Source organism: Saimiri boliviensis, chromosome 5 (genome assembly GCF_048565385.1).
Source record: "Saimiri boliviensis isolate mSaiBol1 chromosome 5, mSaiBol1.pri, whole genome shotgun sequence".
Lineage (NCBI taxonomy): Eukaryota > Metazoa > Chordata > Mammalia > Primates > Cebidae > Saimiri > Saimiri boliviensis.
The window spans coordinates 37905563-37929264 of NC_133453.1; the positions used below are offsets into that span (position 1 = coordinate 37905563).

At 35.9% G+C, this 23702-nt stretch overlaps 1 protein-coding gene across 24 annotated transcripts in view; it reads right to left on the reverse strand.

Moving 5' to 3' along the window:
• CARF (calcium responsive transcription factor) overlaps positions 1-23702 on the reverse strand; it is a 92717-nt gene that overhangs the window by 3997 nt on the left and 65018 nt on the right. For 13 of the 24 annotated variants that reach the window (XM_074399239.1, XM_074399238.1, XM_074399236.1 and 10 more), the window contains 8 exons: positions 22770-22890; positions 20183-20326; positions 17698-17931; positions 15541-15703; positions 13825-13888; positions 8865-8995; positions 8116-8485; positions 2127-7033 (listed from right to left, as the gene is read on the reverse strand). In XM_074399239.1, the coding sequence (XP_074255340.1) occupies positions 6915-7033; positions 8116-8485; positions 8865-8995; positions 13825-13888; positions 15541-15703; positions 17698-17931; positions 20183-20326; positions 22770-22890 (1346 nt within the window). In that variant the 3' untranslated portion in view covers positions 2127-6914. Of the gene's footprint in view, positions 1-2126; positions 7034-8115; positions 8486-8864; positions 9644-13824; positions 13889-15540; positions 15704-17697; positions 17932-20182; positions 20327-22769; positions 22891-23702 lie in introns of those variants that run through there. The other 11 variants (XR_012517647.1, XR_012517646.1, XR_012517650.1 and 8 more) reach the window with 11 other exon arrangements.

The window sequence follows — 23702 nt, forward strand, 5'->3', positions numbered from 1 at the left end:
CTCTCTGATATTGCTTCCTCGTACTATTATTTGCTCCCACTCCAGCAACATTAGCCATCTTGCTGACTTCTAGTAGGCACTTCCCAATTTTGCAGTTTCCTCTGACTGCAGTGCTCTGCATGGTATTTTCATGGCTCTTGTATTCCCTTCAAGAATTTGCTTACATGTACCTTCTCAATGAGGCCTGCTCTGATTGCCCTATTTAAAACTGCTGGCTGGGCACAGTGGCTCATGCCTATAATGCCAGCACTTTGGGAGGCTGGGGTGGGGAGAGGATCCACTTGAAGCCAGGAGTTCAAGACCAGCCTGGTCAACATGGCGAAACCCCATCTCTACTCTAAAAATTAGCCAGGCATGGTGACAGGTGCCTGTAGTCCCAGGCACTCAGGAAGCTAAGACATGAGAATAGCTTGAACCCAGGAGGCAGAGGTTGCAGCCAGCCGAGATTGTGCCACTGCACTTCAGCCTGGGCAACAGAGTGAGACTCTGTCACAAAAAAGAAAAAAAAAATTGCAATCCTCTTACTCCCCACCCCGTATTTCACTCTTTCTCTGTTCAATTTTTTGTTCTGCATCACTTACCAACCTAACATATAAGTACATAATATACATATAATATATATAAGTACATACAGTATACTTATTATAATATAACATTTATTATTTGTCTGTCTTCCTCTGCCAGAATGGCCTAGAATGTCCTTTTTTAACTCAAAATTCAGTAAGACAACAATTTAAGGGCTGGGCGTGGTGGTTCATTCCTGTAATCCCAGCACTTTCGGAGGCCAAAGTGGATCACCTGAAGTCAGGAGTTTGACAGCAGCCTGGCCAACACGGTGAAACTCCACCTCTACCAACAATTCAAAATTAGCCAGGTGTGGTGGTGGGCGTCTATAATCCCAGCTACTTGGGTGGCAGAGGCAGGAGAATCACTTGAACCTGAGAGGCAGAGGTTACAGTGAGCTGAGATAGCACCACCGCACTCCAGCCTGGGTAACAAGAGTGTCTCAAAAAAAAGAAAGAAGAAAAACAATTTAAAAGTGGGTGAGCTATGATGCTGGCTGTGGTTAAGAAAAGAATAAAAAACAAGTAAGAAAACAAAAATAAAAGTCGGTGAGGCTGGGCACAATGGCTCATGCCTGTAATTCCAGCACTGTGGGAGATCAAGGTAGGCAGACTGCTTGAGACCAGGAGTTTGAGACCAGCCTGGGTAACATGATGAAACCCCATCTCTACAAAAAATTAGCTAGGCATGGTGTATGTGACCATAGTCCCAGCTACTAGGGAGGCTGAAGTAGGAGGACTCTTTGATCCTGGGAGGCAGAGGTTGCAGTGAGCTGAGATCACGCCACTGCACTCCAGCCTGGGTGACAGAGCAAGATCCCATCTTAAAAGAAAAAAGAAAAATAAAAAAGGCCGGGTGTGGTGGCTCACTGTAATCCCAGTACTTTGGGAGGCTAAGGTGGGTAGATCATGAGGTCAAGAGATTAAGACCATCCTGGCCAACAGGGTGAAACCCTGTCTCTACTAAAAATATAAAAAATGGTGGTGTGCTCTTGTAGTCCCAGCTACTTGGGAGGCTGAGACAGGAGAATCACTTGAAGCTGGGAGGTGGGAGTTGTAGTGAGCCAAGATTGCACCACTGCACTCCAGCCTGTTGACAAAACGAGACTTCATCTCATTAAAAAAAATGGGCAAAAGATTTAGACACATCATTGAAGAAGATATGGAGATGGCAAATACACCATGACTCAACAGTGTCAAATTAAAACCACAGTAAGATCCTACTACTCACCCATTAAAATCTCTAAAACCTAAAAACTGTTTATACCAAGTGTTGTCTAGAATACAGAGAACATGGAACATTTATACACAGTTGGTGGGAATATAAACTGTTACAACCACTTTGGAAAATCATTTGGCAGTTTCTTAAAAAAATATATACCTAACATATGACTCAGACATTCTGCTCCTAGATATTTACCCAAGAGAAATGAAAGCATAAATCTCTATAAAGACTTGTACACAGATGTTCATGGAAACTTTATTCATCATAGCCTAGAATTATTAATATCCATCATCAAAACAATAAACAAATTATGATATATTCATAAAATACAATACTACTCAGCAGCAAATGATTTATTCATAAATGCTACAATATAGACAAATCACAAAATTACTATGCTGAGTGACAGAAGCCAGACCAAAAAAGACTCATACAATATGATTTCATTTGCAGCAAACTGATCTTAAAGAAAGCAGATCAGTGGTCAGGTGATGGTGGGGTGGGGTGGGAGGTAAGGATTAAGTAAGCATGGATGACAAAGAGGTACTACAAACTTTTGCAGGTGATGAGTATGTTCATTATCTTGATTATGGTGATGGTTTCATGGCTGTATATGTATGACAAAACTTAGATTGAATACTTTAAATATGTACAATTTATTGTACGTCAATTATACCTCAATAAAGATATTTAAAAATGAAAACCTTCCTGGTTTTCATGATTCCCACTCTGTCTTCTGGTTTTAGTATTCTTTTTTTTTTGAGATGGAGTCTTGCTTTTGTTGCCCAGGCTGGAGTGCAATGATGTGATCTCCACTCACTAAAACCTCTGCCTTCCAGGTTCAAGTGATTCTCTTGCCTCAGCCTCCCAAGTAGCTGGGATTACAGGTGCCAGTCACTATGCCCGGCTACTACTGTATTTTTAGTAGAGACAGGGTTTCACCATGTTGGCCAGACTGGTCTTGAACTCTTGACCTCCAGTGATCCGCCTGCCTTGGCCTCCCAAAGTGCTGGGATTACAGGAGTGAGCTGCCACACCCAGCCAAGTATTCTTATACCCATATCACATTACCAAAGGTTTTCCATGTTAACCCTATAAATTATTTTTCTCAGGAATCACTTTAGCATCCATTAATAAATAAGTTTTTTCTATTTGCAAAGTTTTAAGAATTCAGTCAGCAATGAATACTTGTATTAGTCAACAGTAAAACTCATAGCTAACATGTATGTGGCAAAAGTATACTAAGGCTTTGTCCTTATGACTAAGTTAATTAAGTAGAATTACAGATTTTTAAATACTAAAACAGTATATCATTTAAGGTGTTATGTCTAAGACAGCTGATGGAGAAGAGCCAATGCAGTATCCCTTCTGGAGAGATTAAGATTTCCAAGGTCCTCAAAAATAGGTACAGAGTGGAATAAAGTTTTTAAAAAAAAAGCAAAGAGGGAAAAAATAATCTCTTCACTTTTGATCACATACTTTGTCATTACTCCTAAAATAAAAAGCTGTACTTGAAAATATCATGGTGCCAAAATGTCAGGGGGTAGGGGAAAGAATTACTTATTACATACATTGTTTTAAAGTGTTTATGCTTGGCTGAGTTGCACGGTATTAAACACATATGTATCTCCTCAAAATGTAATACTAATAGGAGTTACTGGTAGTTATGCTTAGCACTTTAAGGGTCCCAACTGGACATAAATCTCTGGTCAAAATTCTCAGGTATTAAAGTGTTTATTCAGTATCTTCAAGATGAACAAAATTGCTACTATCTCTAAGGAAATTATAAAAAGAAAATTAACAAGTATAAGAAAAAAACCCAGGATTTTTAACGAAAAAAATACATGATAACAAGGGCACTATACATTAAGTTGCTACACACACACACACACACACACACACACACAATTTTTTTAAAAACCTCTTTTTAAAACCTGGTATAAGTTAAACAACATCTTTCTCATACCCACATGATTAAGTATGTATTCTGACAGGATATAAAGAAGATGAAACACAAGCTGGTGGGCCTCAGAATTAGAAACTCCAATGCAGGACCAGATCCCAAAAGCAATGTTTTCTATCACTTTTGTGAAATTTAGGAAACATTTACCTTGTAAAAGATATAAAAGCTTTTCCTTTTAAGTATGCTAACTATTTGTACAGAAAATCGATATTGAGGCACAGGTCCACCGAGACTGTATTTACCTGTAATTCACTGTAGTACATATAAAGTTCATTTGGAGGTTGGGAATGTGAAAAGTATAATGAATAAACAAGCTGAGCTGTAATTGTGAATTTCTTACTGCTAATTTTGAATGTCCAACTCACTCCTACAGATATTACACCTTATAATATGTGACACACAAAAAATATGTCAAACTTTGCTGTAGAGCTGTTAGGAGAATGCCAACATAGATACTGAAAATTTTAGGAACTTGTATTTAATACCCTATACATTTAAAAATAATTAAACATTTTAAATACGTAAACATAGTTTTCAAAAAGTGATGCTGAGCACCTTTAAACACAATACTGATACATTGTGACTAAACATGCATTTAGATGACAATGAATCGCTTTTTAAAGAGCTACTCATTTAAATACTTACATGAAAATACTGATAGCTCCAGTTTCTACCTAAAAACCAAAAGAGTATATAATTAGGGATTTAAACTTTTCTTCATGCTCTTGGTTTTTGTGGGGTTTTGTTTTGTTTTTTGGTTTGTTTGTGGAGAAGTTGCACTGTAACTTTCTGATTAAAAAACAGTATCAGAAGAGACTTTCACACAGAATGAAGTGAGAAAAATATTTTTTAACTATACCAAAGTCTGAATCCTCTGACATGTCTCATCCTCACAAGCAACTGACTGGAGTTTGTATTAACAAGCATTTCTCCTTAGCAACTCAACATCAAAAAAGAAAGGAATGTCTCCAAAAGAATATACTTCAATTGGTGAAATAGCTAATAAACCATTAACACTATTGAGAGGTGAAGATTTATTGTTTAGAATCTTGAAAGAAAAGGATTCCATAAAAACTAGAAATAATAAATGAAAAGAATATTACGTATTGTTCAACACTAAACTATAAATTAATCTGGACTTACTCCTTTTATGTACACACAGACCAAGAGAAATCTGGATCTGAGGTAACTAAGAGCTGTGTTTAACTTAGTATAACATAATCAAATTTGGCAACCTGCCTCTATAAAATGCTGACATCAAATATTTTCAATTCTTAGGAAAATGAAAATTAATTTTTATTAAAAAAACATACATATAACTAAATATTAGCTTTGCATTAAATAGGGTATAAATAATAAACTTTATATTAAATAAAATATAAATCTAAAGGGCAAGGAACATTAGAATTCCACCTACCTCTACTATAACAGTACTTTATATTTAGATACATGTCATGTACCTGAAACAAAGTGAATTAAGAATGGGAGGCTGGACTTAGAAAAGCCAAAAGTGACTCATATTCATGTAAAGTATTAAGGTTAAATTTGATATTATATTGTGCATGCTTTGAATATTAACTATTAATATCCATTTAAAATGTTTATTTTTAAAATATAAAATATACTCATGAATGGTCTCTGGAGAAAAAAAAGCCTTTAGGTTAATTTCCCAACAATTATAATTGATATTTCTAGTTTACCAATCTTTTTTCTTTTTTTCTTTTGAGACAGAGTTTCTTCTCTTGTTGCCCAGGCTGAAGTGCAATGGTGCAATCTCAGCTCACTGCAACCTCCACCTCACAGGTTCAACCGATTCTCCTGCCTTAGCCTCCCAAGTAGCTGGGATTACAGGCACCTGCCACCACATCCAGCTAATTTTTGTATTTTTAGTAGAGACTGGGTTTCACCGTGCTGGCCAGGCTGGTCTCAAACTCCTGACCTCAGGTGATCCACCCGCCTCTGCCTCCCAAAGTGCTAGGATTACAGGCATGAGCCACCACACCCAGCCTAGTTTACCAATCTTTAGACAACAGATGCTTATAATGAATATACCGCTTAGTACTTATTTGGTATTTTAAATTAATATACTTACTTAAAGAAAATATCCCAGAAAAGTTATTTTAAAGTTTTAAATATAAACTAAATTTTAAACTATAAATACTTACCTTAAAATACTAGAAATCCTAATACCATCAATTCAGTAAGAGCTCTGGCACAGAAAAATGTAACTACAAATCATATTGTTTTTTAACCAGAGCTGGATCTTCATTACAAAGTAAGAGGGAAAAAATCCTCTGCTGTCATCAAAAAGTTCCCCAAATTATCTGTAAACACCAAGGAATTCTATTAATCCTTCTCAATTCTCTCAAAAAATTCTACATATTAATACCTATAGTGTTTTACTTCCAATATAGCACAAATCCATGCTACATATGTTGATTTCTGTTGCTTATCTGATTAATTCAAGTAAAAATTCTCAGTATTTACCAAGACAACTTTAAATTTCTATTAGATAACCATTAGTATACTATTGGTTTGTAGTTAAAAGTACAAAAATTAGAAGGGAAGAGCCTAAAATGCAACTGCACAGTTTCCTTTCCACAGATGTAGCTGCTGCACTTTGTGTTACAATGTAAAATCTATTACTTTATCTTTCTTAATGAGACAGATTATAAACATTTTCTTACCTGTCTGCCAATCAAAAATTTCTTCACAACTTTAAAGAGAGAACACGTTCTTTCAGAACTTAAAAAAATTCATGATATACATACACACATACAAACATACATTCACACAATGTTTTTGTTGCTGTAGTCCTTTTCTGTCTTGTAAGAACCAAAATTGAGTATTTCCAAGGATAAGTTATATAAACTATTTGTGTTCAGACTATATTACTATGGATAAGTTCAGAAGAGCTTTTGAAATACTGGCCTTATTAGATAATCAAAAAGCATAAAAATTATACAAAATAAGAGGAATAAAACATCTCTTAAGGAAGGTAAAAATATGGAACTGGCAACAAATATATCTGTTTGAAATAAAAGCTTCTCATCAAACCAGTCTTCAGTCCAATTATCTCAATGCCATGCTTTGACAATATTCACCTTCTTTTCTAAGACATCAGAAGTCACCAGAGTTGTAAATTCTGAAAAGCTTCAATAATTTATGTAGCAGATAATTTCTTACAGTCCAAATTTTTTTTTGCTTCCATAGATAATGCTGGTTCTTTGGGTTCTTGCTTAACTGGGCTCACAGAAATGGTACTTTCTGGATTTTCTTCAACTTTAAAAACAAACAGAAAAGTCCTAAAAGTTAATATATTTCATGACACTGGGAGAGAGAGGAAAAATATTTTACATTCTAAAAATAACTTCTGTGAAGACTTTTGTTTTTCAAAGAAAACTGCAAATCTTTTCCCACAAAAGTGCCCAATCCAGAACAATTTGTGTGCAAAGAAGTGACAAAAGTTAGATAAGGTAGGAGCTAACAGAGTTTACTTCTATGTTGACAGGGATTAGTAAAAAAGTGAATGTAACAAGGTCTTGGACCAAACCTAAATGCCCAAGTCTTACTAGTTCCCTTTCAACTCAACATTTAGTTTATAATTTGAAATATTTCCTTCGTCCAGGTGCGGTGGCTCATTCCTGTAATCCCAGCGCTTTGAGAGGCTGAGGAGGGAGGATTGTTTGAGCCCAGGAGTTTGAGACCAGCCTGGGCAACATAGTGAGGCCCTGTCTCTTAAAAAAAAAAAAAAATTAAAAAATTTGCCCAGTATGGTGGCGTGTGCCTGTGGTCCCAGCTACCTGGGAAGCTGAGGTGGGAAGACTGAACCAAGGAGCTTAAGGCTGCAATGACCCATGATTACATCATTGCACTCCAGCCTGGGTGACACAGTGAGACTCTGTCTGAAAACAACAAAATACCAAAAACGAAAATTTTCCTTTTAGCCTTTATATATGCCTACTTCATTTCATTTTTCTTTGTGTATGAGTGCATACATCAATTCCTCCATAAGCTTTGCATGAAAATATTTTTCTTTAATTTTTTCCTATTAATTTTTTCATGTACTCTAAAGTGACCTTCCTGGTTTCATATTACCACAGATTTTTCCATGGAAAACAGGTAATTAGGGTATAAGTAATTTCTATAGCACTAAATAATTAGAAACAAGGAGAAGGAAAACATTTAAGTATAAAAGTTCTGAAACTCATGCGAATGAAATTTCCTCCTTCTCTCTCATAATTTTGCTTCATTTACGTAATATCACAGACCCTGGGTAGAAATAATAGTTTTATTTATAGTATAATATAGTGATGATACTACAAAGGTTACAACAATAACATCATAAATTGATTTCAACTTACTAAGAGCTGAGTGGTTGTCTATAATCCGTACTGGAATAGTCTGCACATCTCCCAACAGAATCTGATGAACAGTTCCTTCCAGATTCCCTGTGTCCTCAACATCTCCAACGTCTACCAGCTGGTCCATTGCAACTAGATTTTGATCTGGTTCTGGGAGGTTACCCATGGTGGAGGCAGTACTATTGTTTTGGGTTAGGCATGTATCTCTTTGAAGGCTATGAGTTTGATCAAGCAGTAGAGAATTATTATTCATTACAGCACTTTCTATTGAATCCAGAAGTCCTGAAGGACTAGAGGATGGCTGGTTATTTACTGATACCAGAGCTGGTGATTCATCAGGAGAGGTGAACCTTGGTTGTAACTGCAAATCCTTTTAAACCAAAAAGAGTTACATCAAACTATCTGAATTTACTATGTCTGATATTCTCATAGGATATACTATTCTTCTGACAAAAAATTGAAATAACAAGTATAGTTATAAATAAATATTAAATGAAGAAAGAAACAAGAATCAAGGGAAAAACAGTACAATTAAATTTATTGAATTCAGTCAACGTTAAACTTTTAAAAAAACATACTGTTTGTATTATCTTAAATCAAGACACAAAAAGGTCAAGAAATTAACAATGAAAACATATTTGATCATTATTATAATTGTTAATAATTCTCTAAAATCCATAGGAGAAGAAGAGGTGAATTGAGGAATAAAGAGAAGGATCTCAAATTAGGATATTTTACTGGATACCTACCTGTAGCTGTGTAAATATTTTGGGCTGAAATGAGGAGAGTGAAGAGAGCAAGTGGGTTGGCTCAGGAGACAAAGAACCCCCTGTCAGATTTGTTTCCATTTTGGTAGTAATTGATTCTTCTGGTGAATTTCCTAAATTATATTAAAGAAACTATTAAAACAAAATAACTTTTATGGCTTCTATGAAGTCATAAAAATACTTTATTACAACCCTTTCTATCAGAACTAAAATAGGAAATAATTTCAAAGTTTTGCAAAGGGCTTCAGTAAGTCATCTAGCCCAAGGGTCCCTGACCCTACCAGTCTGTGCCTTGTTAGGAACTGTGCTGCACAGCAGGAGGTAAGCATGGGGCAAGCAAGCCTTACTTCGTGAGCCAGTCTTACTGTGTTAGCTTCACCTCCTGTTAGATTAGCAGAGGCATTAGATTCTGGGATCTACGTTGCATGTTCCTTATGAGAATCTAATGCCTGATGATCTGAGGTGGAAGTTTCATCCTGAAGCTATACCCCCGCTCTCCATCCTGGGTCCGTGGAAAAATTGTGTTCCACAAAACTGGTCCTTGATGCCAAGAAGACTGGGGACTGCTGATGCAGCCCACTATTTCCAGAACCTGGCAGATTGTGAGAATATTTAAGGTATGTTTAAGAGAATACAGATTCCTAGGTTTAACCTCCATTAATTTTAATTTGGTAGATCTAGGATGGGACTGTCCCTCCATATCCGTGGGAGACTGGTTCCAGGACCCCCGTCAGAAATCAAAACCTGCAGATTCTCTGTTCCTGAAATAAAAGAGCATAGTAATGCATATAGTCTAAGCATATCCTCCCACAAACTTTAAATCCTCTCTGGATTACCTATAATACACAAAACGATGTGTATTATAAAAGTCCTCCAATATACTTTAAATCATCTCTAGATTATCTATAACAAGGAAAAAAATATCTGTACATATTTGGTACACATCCAATTAAAAATATATTTTTGATCAGTGGTTGGTTGAAGCCATGGATGCAGAACTCACACAGAGGCAAAACTATTTATCTCTATATCTATCTATCTATCTATCTATTTTTTTTTTCTCGAGACAAGAGTCTTGCTCTGTCACCAGGTGCCAGGCTGGAGTGCAGTGGCGCAACCTTGGCTCACTGCAACCTCCACCTCCTGGGTTCAAGCAATTCTCCTGCCTCAGCCTCCTGAGTAGCTGGGACTACAGGCATGTGCTACCATGCCCAGCTAGTTTTTGTATTGTTTTAGTAGAGGAGGGTTTCACCATGTTGGCCAGGATGGTATCAATCTCTTGACCTTGCGATGATCCACCCACCTCGGCCTCCCAAAGTGCTGTGATTAAAGGCGTGAGATATATATATATATATATATATATATATATATATATATATATATATTACAGTACGGAGGATGGACTAGAGTTACAGATATAGTGTCTTTCAAGGTAAAAAAAATATATATATATATATATGTACATATATATATTTTTTTACCTTGAAAGACATTATATCAAAAAATATATATGGGTGTAAATATATATTTTTCCTATATATTTATATATACCTATATATTTTACATATATATAAATACATATATATACATATATATGTATATATATACATATATATATACACGTATGTGTGTGTGTGTGTATATATATATATATATATGTTTTTTTTTTTAACCTTGGAAAACACTATAGCTGTTACTCTAGTCCATCCTTCATACCGTAATGCTGGACTATACCTAAACTTCTCTAGATGTGTGAAATCTATGGTGCTTCTCAATTATAAACATCAAACTTAATTCGCCTTTTGTAGCCCTAGTAACTAGAACAATACCTGGAAAAATTGGTCTTCAATGATAACAGCATTAAATTTCTTTCAATAACTAATTTTGGTATAAATAAAAATAAAAACTCTTCTTAATATCTCAAATTTAAACTAATTGCAGGGAATCTGAATCATACTCATGTAATTCTTACAAATTAACCCAAATATATTCATCTCTTTAAGTTAATGAAAAACTAGTTATCAGGTGGGTGAAGTGGCTCATACTTGTAATCCCAGCACTTTGGGAGGCCAAGGCAGGTGGATCACTGGAGGCCAGGAGTTCAAGACCAGCCTGGGCAACAAGGTGAAACCTTGCACCTTGTCTCTAGTAAAAATACATAAATTAGCCAGGAGTGGTGGCATGTGCCTATAGTTCCAGCTACTTGGGGGAACTAAGGTGAGAGGATTGCTGGAGCCTGGGAGGCAGAGGGTACAATGGGCAAGATCATGGCACTGCACTCAAGCATGGGTGACAGAGTGAAATCTTGTCTCAAAAAAGCAACAGAAACCCTAATTATCAATGAATATTTATTGCCTCCATAATACAGATGACTAATTTTAAAATGGCCATAGTATCAGAAAAGAATAGATTTAAGCATTGGCTTTCTGTGTGACCTTCAAATATGCTATATAACTCAGTTTCTATTTATTTTTGTAATACAGTCTTGCTCTGTTGCCCAGGCTGGAGTGCAGTGGTATGAACTCAATTCATTGCATCCTCTGCCTCCTGGGTTCAAGTGATTCTCCTGCCTCTGTCTCCTGAGTAGCTGGGACTACAGGCATATGACAACATGACCACCTACTTTCTGTATTTTTAGTAGAGACAGGGTTTTACCATGTTGACCAGGCTGGTCTCGAACTCCTGACCTCAGGTGATCCACCTGCCTCGGCCTCCCAAAGTGCTGGGATTAGAGGTGTGAGCCACCGCACCCATCCTATATTTCAATTTCTAAACTTCAGCTTTCTCATCTGCAAAATCAGTATAAGAGTCCTCTCTCAATGGACCACTGAGAGGATTAAACAGCACTTACACGTTTCTTGGCTTCTTCATTATTAACATCCTTTTACTTCACTGCTGTAGTCACCCACCACTATCATCACACTCTGGATGATCCTACCTCTAAAATCTCAACTTCGAACATCTCATTCTCTGATCACAATCGCTTATTCTTACATATTTTTTATTTTTATTCTTTTTTTGAGACAGAGTCTTGCTCTGTCATACAGGCTAGAGTACAATGGCACAATCTCAGCTTACTGCAACCTTCGCCTCCAGGGTTCAAGTGGTTCTCCTGCCGTAGTCTCCTGAGTAGCTGGGATTACAGGTGCGTGCCACCACACCCAGCTAATTTTGTATTTTTAGTAGAAATGAGGTTTCACCATGTTGGTCAGGCTAATCTCAAATTCCTGACCTCAAATGATCTGCCTGCCTTAGCCTCCCAAAGTGCTGGGATTACAGGCGTGAGCCACCGCGCCCAGCTACAACCTCTTACTCTTCCCAGAGATTTTGCTCCGGTACTTCACAATTGTTCTTCAACCTCATGTGAACCTCCAGTCAATTAATCCCTCAGTTTTCTTCAGATCCATCAACATCTTTCTTAGTAAAATTCTTTCCCCATCCAGCTTACAGTCCTGGGTCTACAATTTCAGTCACTCTTTACAAGTACCTAAGCTCTCATCTGTCTGTCTTTAGGTCATATCCCTCCACTAAAACCCTGACTCTGGATGAAAATGGCTTCCTGCACCAATACATGGGAAGCCGAGTGCCACTGAAAAAGAAACTATTACCACTAATACCAATTCACTATTAACTCTGATTGGACCTTCACCTATATCTAGCAATGTTTCACTCCCTATTCAGGATAATTTTAAATTTGCATTTCCCTCAAATCTATGGCACCCTTCTTGAAGCCTTTCTTTATCCTTAGCACTCTTATTTAAAGAGAAAAAGGGAAGCCAACAGAAGTTTTTAAAACTTCCCATCACCATCTTCATCTATCTTTTCAGTTCTCTACTGTCTTAAAATATCTTCCCTCAACCCTATTCGCCATTGCAAAATTACTGAAAAAGTGGTGCATTTTTCAAGGAGTCCCTACTCCTTCGCTCATCTCCCATTCACCCTTCAATCACCCTAATATGGCTTCCTCCCAATCCACTCCATTGAAATGGCTCTGATACTCAACTTTACAAACCTATTTAGTCCTTTATTCTCTCTTCTGCCTTACCAATGCTCTCTTCTTTTGCCAGTGATGCTGAGCTCAGTAAATGCTATCAGTCAGTTGCTCATTATAGAAATTCAGAAGTTTGGCCAGGCATAGTGGCTCATGTCTATAATTCCAGCACTTTGGGAGGCCAAGGTGGGTGGATCATCTGAGGTCAGGAGCTTGAGATTAGCCTGGCCAGCATGACGAAACCCTGTCTCTACCAAAAATACAAAATTTAGCCAGGTATGGTGGTATGCGCCTGTAATCTCAGCTACTTGGGAGGCTGAGGCACGAGAACCGTTTGAACCCAGAAGGCAAGGGTTGCAGTGAGCTGAGATCGTGCCACTGCATGATCTCGCCTAGGTGATAGAGTGAGACTCCATCTCAAAAACAAAAAAATAAATTCAGAGGTTTAACTTTATACAGGGGGTGAAGTTAAGAATGTACTTAAAAGAGACTATAATTTTAATACTAAGAGGAGTTTGCCATGCAGAAAAGACAAGACATTTCCAGAAAAGAGAACACACGCAAAAGGGTGGAAATAAATTTAGAATATTGAAAGGGCACAGCAGTAAGAACACATGAGAAAAAGCAACCATAAAATGGACCATAGTTCCCAGATCAGGGAATCTTAGAGTTCTTACTACTGGAATTAGCCAGAGTCGTAATGAATTAGCTACAGTTAACTATGCTAGTTATCAGCTTCAAAATTTCAGTCATAAGAAAGGATTAAAAGCAAAGTATAAGATGAAATTTAAATAGCAAGAAGATTGTTGATAACCCTAACATAGCTGCTCCTACCTCTTTGGATCCTGGTTTCCTTATCTATAAAATTTGATTAGATGAGATAATATCTTAAGTTCCTTTCAGTTAAACACTGTTTGAATTTATATTTTAAAGGTATTCTAGTAAACCTACCTTCGGCAAATGTAACTGTCACGGTCTCTTTGAGAATATTCCCACTGTCTGTAGTCCACTGAAGCTGAAATGGGAATACTGATTTCAGTAAACATAAAGCTCTTATATTGAAAAATATCTTAAGACATCATTACAACTGTCATATTTTATTCACAGTATGTGATTTATTCTGCAACTACTCTCTTTACTTGTTCACATTCTCCAAGCACAAGTATACTTTACTATACAAATACACTAAATTCCTGAGTTCTGATAGCAAAAATATGGACAGCAAGTGTAGATTATAAGGACTACTTCTAACATTTTGATACTTAAGAGTTATAGGGTTGTGTACAGTGGTTCACGCCCATAAGGCCTGGAAAGCCAAGGCTGGAGAAGTGCTTGAGGCCAGGAGTTTGAGACTAGCCTGGGCAACAAAGTGAGACTCTGTCTCTACAAAAAATTAAAAAATTAGCTGGCTGTGATATCTGGTGCCTGTAGTCCCAGTTACCAGGAGGCTGAGGTGGGAGGACTGCTTGAGTCTGGGAGGTCACTGATGCAGTGAGCTGTGATCGTGCCACCGCACTCTGCCTGGGCGACAGAGTGAAACTCTATCTCAACAAAAAAAGAAAAAAGACCAAGTAGAGAGTTGTGGATTGCAAGAACTAGTTCTAGCTTTTGAAATATCCTTATTTATTAAGATACTACATTTGGATAACAGAAGTTAAGAGAACAAAAGATATTGTACCTCAGATTTTAATGCCATAATCACTGCCTGTATTGTAATTAGTCATTTCTGGGTAATTATAGTAATCTCTTCAGAGTAGGAAAAATTTCACAGAAATGACTAATATTCAGGGAGAAACTACCATATCAAACTATGAGTTAAGGCCAGGCACAGTGGCTCACACATGTAATCCCAGCACTCTAGGAGGCCAAGGAGGGCAGATCACGTGAGGTCAGGAGTTCAAGCCTGGCCAACATGGTAAAACCTGACTGGCCAGCATGGTGAAACCTGCCTGTTCACCAGCCTGGCCAACACGCTGAAACCTGCCTCTACTAAAAATACAAAACATTAGTTGGGCGTGTTGGCTCAGGCCTGTAATCCCAGCTACTTGGGAGGCTGAGGCAGGAGAATCACTTAAACGTGGGAGATGGAGGTTGCAGTGAGCTGGGATGATGCCACTGCACTCCAGCCTGAGTGACAGAGAGAGACTCCGTCTCAAAAAAAAAAAAAGTGAGTTAAACTGATATCCACAGATGGTATACGGAACCAATATTATCACTTTGGGTAATCAGGTATGAACAACTGTATTTATTTATTTTTTTGAGACAGAGTTTCACTCTTGTTACTTAGGCTGGAGTGCAATGGCACACTCTCAGCTCATTGCAATCTCTGCCTCCTGGGTTCAAGTGCTTCTCCTGCCTCAGCCTACCGAGTAGCTAGGATTACAGGTGCCCACCACCACATCTGGCTAATTTTTGTATTTTTAGTAGAGATGGGGTTTCACTGTGTTGGCCAGGCTGGTTTCAAACTCCTGACCTGAGGTGATCCACCCGTCTTGGCCTCCCAAAATGCTGGGATTACAGGTGTGAGCCACCACACCAGGCCTATTATAGTTTCTCACATTGCAGTTATTCAGATGACCTAATAGTAGCCATTCTTATTAATCTAAATATTAATAGAAGCTGATAAAGACTCTGTAATAAAATAAGAAATTATGGTTGTAATCATACCGTTGCTGGAATAATCTCTGAGTTATATACCGTATCTCCATTTCGCAAGGATTTCTGTACCTCATGGATGTGATTTTTTATATCATTTACAGTTGGAAAAAAAGATAAGTTATGTCTTTCCGGTACCTCATCGGGTTTGAACAGTTCCCTTTCCACAAATTTTCTGTAAAGAATATAAAATGGAATAAAGATATAAACCATTTGGCAATATGCCTTTGGATCAAAAGAGAGAAAGGCTCTCTTTTAGTATAAACTCTTATAAAGTATGGTTTGGAGTTCTATAAAGAATTTGTATTTTCCTACTTAAAATTTTTCCATACATTACATCATAGAATTAATGTAGACTATAGAAATGCAATATTTTCACTGGTAAAACAACTAGTATATTAGAGTGAGCTTTGATATTTTTATGGATTTAAATAAACCCATTATTTTCAGTTTAAGTATAATAATGTTTTTCATGCTTACTATGTCAGGCACTGTATGGAACACTTCACATCAAATATCTCCTTTAACCCTTAATGATCAATGACATAGATACAATTATCATTCCCACTTTACAGATGACAGAACTGAGGGCTGTAGAAGTGAAATAATTTGCCCAAAATCCTACATCTACCTAGTAAATAAGAGAGCTTGGGCCTATACTCAGGTTATATGCATAAACATCATGTTACATTGTTTCCAAAAGCGTCAATTAATATTCTATGAAATATGATGGGCTTGAAGTTTACTCGAAGACAAAGACATAAATAGAAGGCAGCAGCACTGTTATTGAATTATATAAAAAATAAATACATAAATAAAAACACAACATATATATGCTTATTATATTTGGTGGACCAAATAGCAGAGCTCTATTATACTTCTATTCTTAAGATTCAGGTTTAGTTATAGTGAATGGCTTTTCCAAATTTTTGCCTTATGCTAATGATGCCCCAGTGGAAATAAATATAAAATGTGTAAGAAAACTGCTAAACAGAAAAGTCATGTATTAGTTAGGAAATAATTCTAGGAATTATAGTAAGTTCTCAGTTAACATCATGGATAGGTTCCTGGAAACTGAGACCTTAAGCGAAAGGACTTAAAACAAAACCAAATTATTTTTTCCAATGCTATAACAAAACAATACTGAACCAGGTGCAGTGGCTCACTCCTGGAATCCCAGCTACTTGGGAGGATCACTTGAGATCAGGGCTTCAAGACTAGCTTGGGCAACATAGCAAGACCCCTGTCTATTTTACAGAAAAAGTAAAAAGAAAAAAAAGAAAACAGAAAAGAAAAGGCGTTGAACAGAATGATATTACTCAAGGACCTGCTGTATTTCCTTTCACTTCAAGTAGCAGTTTTCAAGAACCTAATGATGACTTTAAGAGAGAACTTACTATATTCAATTTGTTATTTAGATCAGATTACACAATAATCAGTAAGAGCAAGGCTAAGTATTATAAATCACCATGGCAATGGGCATAGGGTATAGAGTAAGGCCTAAATTTAAGTTCTGCCACTCCCTCTTAAGCCAATTATGTAACCACTCTGAGATTCCAGTTTCTCATGTGTAGAACTGAGATAAATATACCAACTCATAGTGGTATTGTAAGACTAAATGAGATCATACATGTAAAAAGCCTAGCACAGTAACTGGGACACACGTAATAAATAATTATATAATTACTTACGTAATTATTATTTCCTGAGGATCAAAAAACATAGACCAGAGTACTACAAATAAAATTTCACTAGACAAAGAACTATCCAAATTCTTGTGTTCTAATAAAATTTAACTGCATTTCAAATAGTCTGAAATACGTATCTTGGTCTAGGTTTTAAAATCTTTGGTTCTACAAAGGTTTTTTTCTTTAAAAGTATTTATTAAATAATTCAATATATACATCATTTAGAAATAGTCCAATTTGCCAAATCTGAATATAGAATATATCAAATGAGTAATTAGAAAGATAATAAACCATATTACACTATTGTTTGCCAAGCATATACTAGAAAGTTTATAAATGATTATTTTAATAAATTAATAAACTATATTTCTTATCTACCCTGATAGCATATATTTTGGAAAATATCTCCAATGTTCACTGTATTATTTAAAGCAACAAACAAAACTAAAAAATGTGAAAGAACGATGTGCTTCTGTTGTACCTTAGCTGTTTCCTTACTGCATATACTTGTTCTACTCCCTGTGATACTAATTCTTGAATCTTATGTGCTACTTGAGGATGTAAACGTGAGGGTAATGCACAATTCTCATCTCTAACTGCAGTTTCCTCTTCTTCAAGAGCAGACACAGGAAAAGGAGAAGGTGACAGAGGTAGGCAGGCAGTCTCTAATTCATGATACTGATGAGCTTGCTGTGTAGGTAACTGTACATACCACCTGGTAAGAGAAAATATTTAAAATTACTAAAATTTAAACACTAGAATTATTTAATATTATTAAACCAAGGTAGGAATCATAATTACTTAGGTTAATACTCATATAAAGAATTAATCCTTTAAGAAAATTAGCTGGGCGCGGTGGCTCAAGCCTGTAATCCCAGCACTTTGGGAGGCCGAGGCGGGTGGATCACGAGGTCAAGAGATCAAGACCATCCTGGTCAACATGGTGAAACCCCGTCTCTACTAAAAATACAAAAAATTAGCTGGGCATGGTGGCGCGTGCCTGTAATCCCAGTGACTCAGGAGGCTGAGGCAGGAGAATTGCCTGAACCCAGGAGGCGGAGGTTGCAGTGAGCCGAGATCGCGCCATTGTACTCCAGCCTGGGTAACAAGAGTGAAACTCTGTCTCAAAAAAAAAAAAAAAAAAAAGAAAGAAAGAAAATTATATATGATTATTTCATATCAAATAAAATTTAAAATAAATCTCTGCTTAACTCTTCTAAGTTCTGCTTTATCCAATTAAATTAAAATCTTTGTAAATATTTATGGATTTTCACTCTGGCCCCACAGTTGAGCTCCCTACAGGGATTTTAAGTATTATGAAAATGGCATTTTAAGTTTCATACTGTCTTGTTTTAGGTTCATGAGAAAAAAAATTCATAGTAGGTAAATTTTATCTCAAAATAAAGAGAAGACATTGTAAATCACTATCTTTTGAACTGTGTATTTTCCCATTCATCAAACATTTGTCCCAAATTATAATTCTCTGTTACACCTACCATCCTTCCAACCAAAGAGTTTATATAATTTACAATAGAACCTGTCAAGATTGAAGTTTATGGTAGATTCTTCCCTCATAGGAGCTCAACAGGTTGCTTCTACAGCACTCCCACCTTCTGTTGGCCAAGTAAGCAAAACAATTAACTAAAGGTGAATGAAGATCTCTTGGAGAGTCATATAAAAAAAAAATAGTCGGTAGGAAAATGAACTAATCTGATAGGATACTGCTTTAATTGATATTTCTATATAAAACTCTTACAACGACTGATATTGCCTACTTAAAAAGCATACGCAATTGTCGGGTGCAGTGGCTCATGCCTGTAATCCCAGCACTTTGGAAGGCCAAGGTGGGCAGATCACCTGAGGTTGGGAGTTCAAGACCAGCCTGACCAACATGGAAAAACCCCATCTCTACTAAAAATACAAAATTAGCTGGGTGCGGTGGTGCATGCCTGTAATCCCAGCTACCTGGGAGGCTGAGGCAGGAGAATCATTTGAATCCAGGAGGCGGAGGTTACAGTGAGTGAGATCACGCCACTGTACTCCAGCCTGGGCAACAAGAGAGAAACTCCATCTAAAAAAAAAAAAAAAAAAAAAAATTGGCCGGGCGTGGTGGCTCACACCTGTAATCCAGGCACTTTGGAGGCCAAGGCAGGCGGATCACCTGAGGTCGGGAGTTCAAGACCAACCTGACCAACATGGTGAAACCCCATCTTTAAAAATAATAATAATAATAATAATAAATTTTTTAAATAAAAAAATTTTTTTTAATTAAAAAAAATACGAAATGTTCTTCAAACTGAAGCATCTAATTTTTTTTAGTGATATATTTGACTTTATTGAAGGTTCTAATTATTGGTTCAATTTATTTTTCACATACCTAAAAGTTTTTTTAAAGATCACACAAAAACTATATACCATACACTTAAATCCACTATAAATAATAAATTATTCAGCTGGACTAACACAAAAAGGAAGTATAAAAGAATGTTAATATTTCTTATTTAAAACCTAAAACATAAAAGGAATAAAATGGAATTTTATTTAGGGCTTAGAATTCATTTCTGGCTGTCATAAGTAATCAAGGATGAGTTTAAAAAAATGAGATGGCTGCAGTTTCTGCTCACAGTAAGTATCTAAATCAAAGTACTAAATATATAATAAAATGTATTAAATATGTCTTTGTCATTTTGAAAAAAGCTTTCACATGGTATACAGTATATAGAGTATATGTTATACTGTATGGTATAATTCTTTGGTCTGAATTACCTACAACTTGTGGCTGAGAAACTCAATGGCTTATACAGTGGCAAATCAATTTAATATTTAGGGAACTACTATTGATATCTCTACCTTACAAAACCATCACTTAATGAAATAATTGGAAAAGTATAATTTCCCTCACAAAAGAATTCTTGGAAATTGAGCTAATTAATTTGTAAAATAAAAGAACTATATAAAGGTCATACCTAAGAACACCACCAGCATCTACCATGTTCTTCTTTAGCATGTTAAAGGCTTTTTCCTGCTCCATTCTGATAATTTTCTTGTCAATTTTGGGGTCTGTAGGAACTCTATATTCAGGAAACTTCTGTACCTTTTTAATGTAAATCCTTTATACAAGATAAAGAAGAATTTGTTTCATTATAATATAATCTCAAGAAAATCTATCTTATCAATCAGAAGTCTTAAGCTTAGAGAAAATACAATTTATCTGGAAAGTATTCAGAGGCTTATGTAAAATATATGGCATATTCTCAGTTGCATTAACACTTAGCAAATTAAAAGTAAACATGATTTGAGTAAAAATATCTAAGTACTTACAGATTTTACCATTTTTTACCCTAGATTTGCCCCTTCTCTTCATTCTTCTGGAAGCCAAAATCATCTCACTCCTGGATTACTTCAATAGCCTCCTTCCAGGCCTGTGCCTCCAATCTTTCATTACTTAAATCCACTCGATAATTCAATGTCACAATAATTCTTCACATTTTTATTCCTCTGTTGAAGAATCTGCCTGCTCTTTAATTAAGTACAAATTTCTTGGCAGCATTCAAGACATTACGTATGATTCTAATTTATTTATCTAATCTTACTTTATATTACTTAAAATATAAAATTTCTTTTCCTATAAAGTTCATCTTCTCAATGTTCCTCTCAGTATTCCTTCTCAATGTTCCTAATGTAATACCAACCAGGTTAATTCTTCTGTAATTTTTTTTTTTTTTTTGAGACAGAGAGTCTCACTCTGTCACCCAGACTAAAGTGCAATGGTGCAATCTCGTCTCACTGCAATTTCTGCCTCCCAGATTCAAGCGATTCTCCTGCCTCAACCTCCCAAGTAGCTGGGATTACAGGCACGTGCTACCGTGTCTGACTAATTTTTTTTTGTATTTTTAGTAGAGACGGGATTCCACTATGTTGGTCAGACTGGTCTCGAACTCCTGACTTCAAGTGATCTGCCATCCTCGGCCTCCCAAAGTGCTGGGATTATAGGCATGAGCCACCACACCTGGCCTCTGTCGCTTTATTATATGGTTCTCCTAACTTACAATATCATCTCTCTAACTCTCTACCCACCCAAATTTAGTTTAAACTTCAACATCCACTTTAAATTGTACTTTCTTTACTGCTATGAATTTGTAGAGATACATTCCTTCTTTAAAAACCTAAATAGGTAGTTAAATAATATATTTCACACTATATTCTATACTATCATGTTGTCTACCAGTTTTTGTTTCCTGATCCATTCTCTGGGATTAAGTAAAATTTAATTCCTCTTTTGGTTTCCTTCCTTTCTATGGCACCCAACGTAGTTTCTGGGCACAGAGTAGATACTCAAAAAGTACTTGCAAAATAATGGAAAATGAAATTATTTCTTTATATTTAGAGGGTTTCTCCCAAGTTATAGCTAAAGTTTTTATATTTAAGAAGCAACTGACAAGTTTCAAATGGAAAAAAAAAAGCAACTGAAAGTTTGTTTCACAGTCAGGTTTAAATATTACCTAACGTCAATATTATAGAATTAAGTATGATAAGCCTTGTAAATGGGCTTTAAAAACTTCTTGAGAATGTTGAAGTATTTATAACATGAGATGTGATCCTAAAAGTGTTTCAAAGATCAACTAAGTCCAATCACTACACACTACCTTTTAAATTTTTTATTTTACCTAATAGTTTAAAACACTTTCAATATATTTTAAAAGTCTTAAAATACTTTCAATGTCTAAAAAATTTAAAAATACTATAAAATCTTTCATTGGTTCACATTTTTCATTTTTACTCAGAGCAATGACTACTCTGTAGTCCTATCTAAAACTTACCATGTTGGTCTGATAATCTGCTGGTAAATTGATAAAATTGCTCTAAAAAGCAACTACGCAATACTTGCCAACATTTTTAAAAGATACAGTCTTTACCCTAGCAATTTCATTTCCAGGAATTTTTCCTACTGAAACATTTGTAGGAATGTACAAATATGTACAATATTAATAACTGCAGCTTTGTATAGCATTAATAAAGAATACTTTTCACTTCACAGCTTATGTGAATTAAATAATTCATCCATAAATGGAATATTATATAGCTATTAAAAACCAGTACTTTTATGTACATATATGGAGTCAGCTTTGAGATACTGAAAATGAAAAAAAAAGCAAAGTGTAAGTCATTACATTCACAATAGTATGTAGCATAATAGGTATATAGATTGAGAATCTGTGAATTCATATCAAGAGAAAAGGTACACTACTATCTAAGTTTAAGGAAAGAAAATATTAGTGAGCTTTACAGATTTTCAACAACATTGACAGGGGTAGAGGAGGAGATCTCTATCTCTCTGCCATTATATGCATCCATATACACAGCATATCTTTGAAAGATGACTCAAAAAACTAGTTAGGAGTTGTTGCTTTAAAGACACAACAAAAGGGGTAAGAGAAAACTTAGAATTCACTGTATACTTTTTGATAATGTATAAACCTAATAAAAATATCTGTATTAGCTATTCAAAAATAAGTACTTAATAAAAAACAAACAAAAGAAAATAAAGCTTACCGAGCTGGACAAGTGGCTTTGTAGAGCTGACAAGACCTGCTTTCCTGCTCACTGATTTTTTTTAACTGGAAACCTTTTCTTCTTGGCCCATACTGACACTCCATTACCACAGCTCTACTCCCTGTGGGCCAAAACCAACTATTGATATTAATTCAACTGTCCATCTATTCTAGACACTAGATTAAAAGTAACTTGGTGGTGGCAATGTCAAAATCTTTCAAGTATACAGCTTTAAGGAAAGAAAACATTAATAAGTCTTATTAGAATGTATGAACATAAAAGTTTATTTTAAAATTTACCAAATGTACAATAATTATGGTAAGAAAATAAGTGAATATCACATTTACTGAATGTCTACTGGCATGTAATTTTTTTTTTTTTTTTTTTTTTTTTGAGATGGAGTCTCACTCTATCACCCAGGCTGGAGTGCAGTGGCACAATCTTGGCTCACTGCAATCTCCACCTCCTGGGTTCAAGTGATTCTCCTGCCTCAGCCTCCTGAGTAGCTGGGACTACAGGTGTGCACCACCATGCCAGCCTAATTTTTCTATTTTTAGTAGAGATGGAGTTTTGCCATGTTGGCCAGGCTGGTTTTGAACTCCTGATCTGAAGTGATCCACCTGTGTTAGCCTCCCAAAGGGCTGTGATTAGACACATAAGCCACTGCGCCCCTGCCTGACGTGATTTTTATACCATTTTATAAATAATGAGTAAATGTTACATTTAGTTAATAAATATTAACATCATTTAAATTTTCTTTCCTTTTATAATTATTTTCTTATTTTTATTTGGGCTGTTAATACAGCAACCAGCCCTAAGATGGCCTCCAGTAATCCATGCCTTCTAGTATTCATGTCCTTGAGTAATCCCCTCCCCTTAAACATGGGCTAGACTTATTAACTTACATCTAATAAATATGGCAGAAGTGATAGG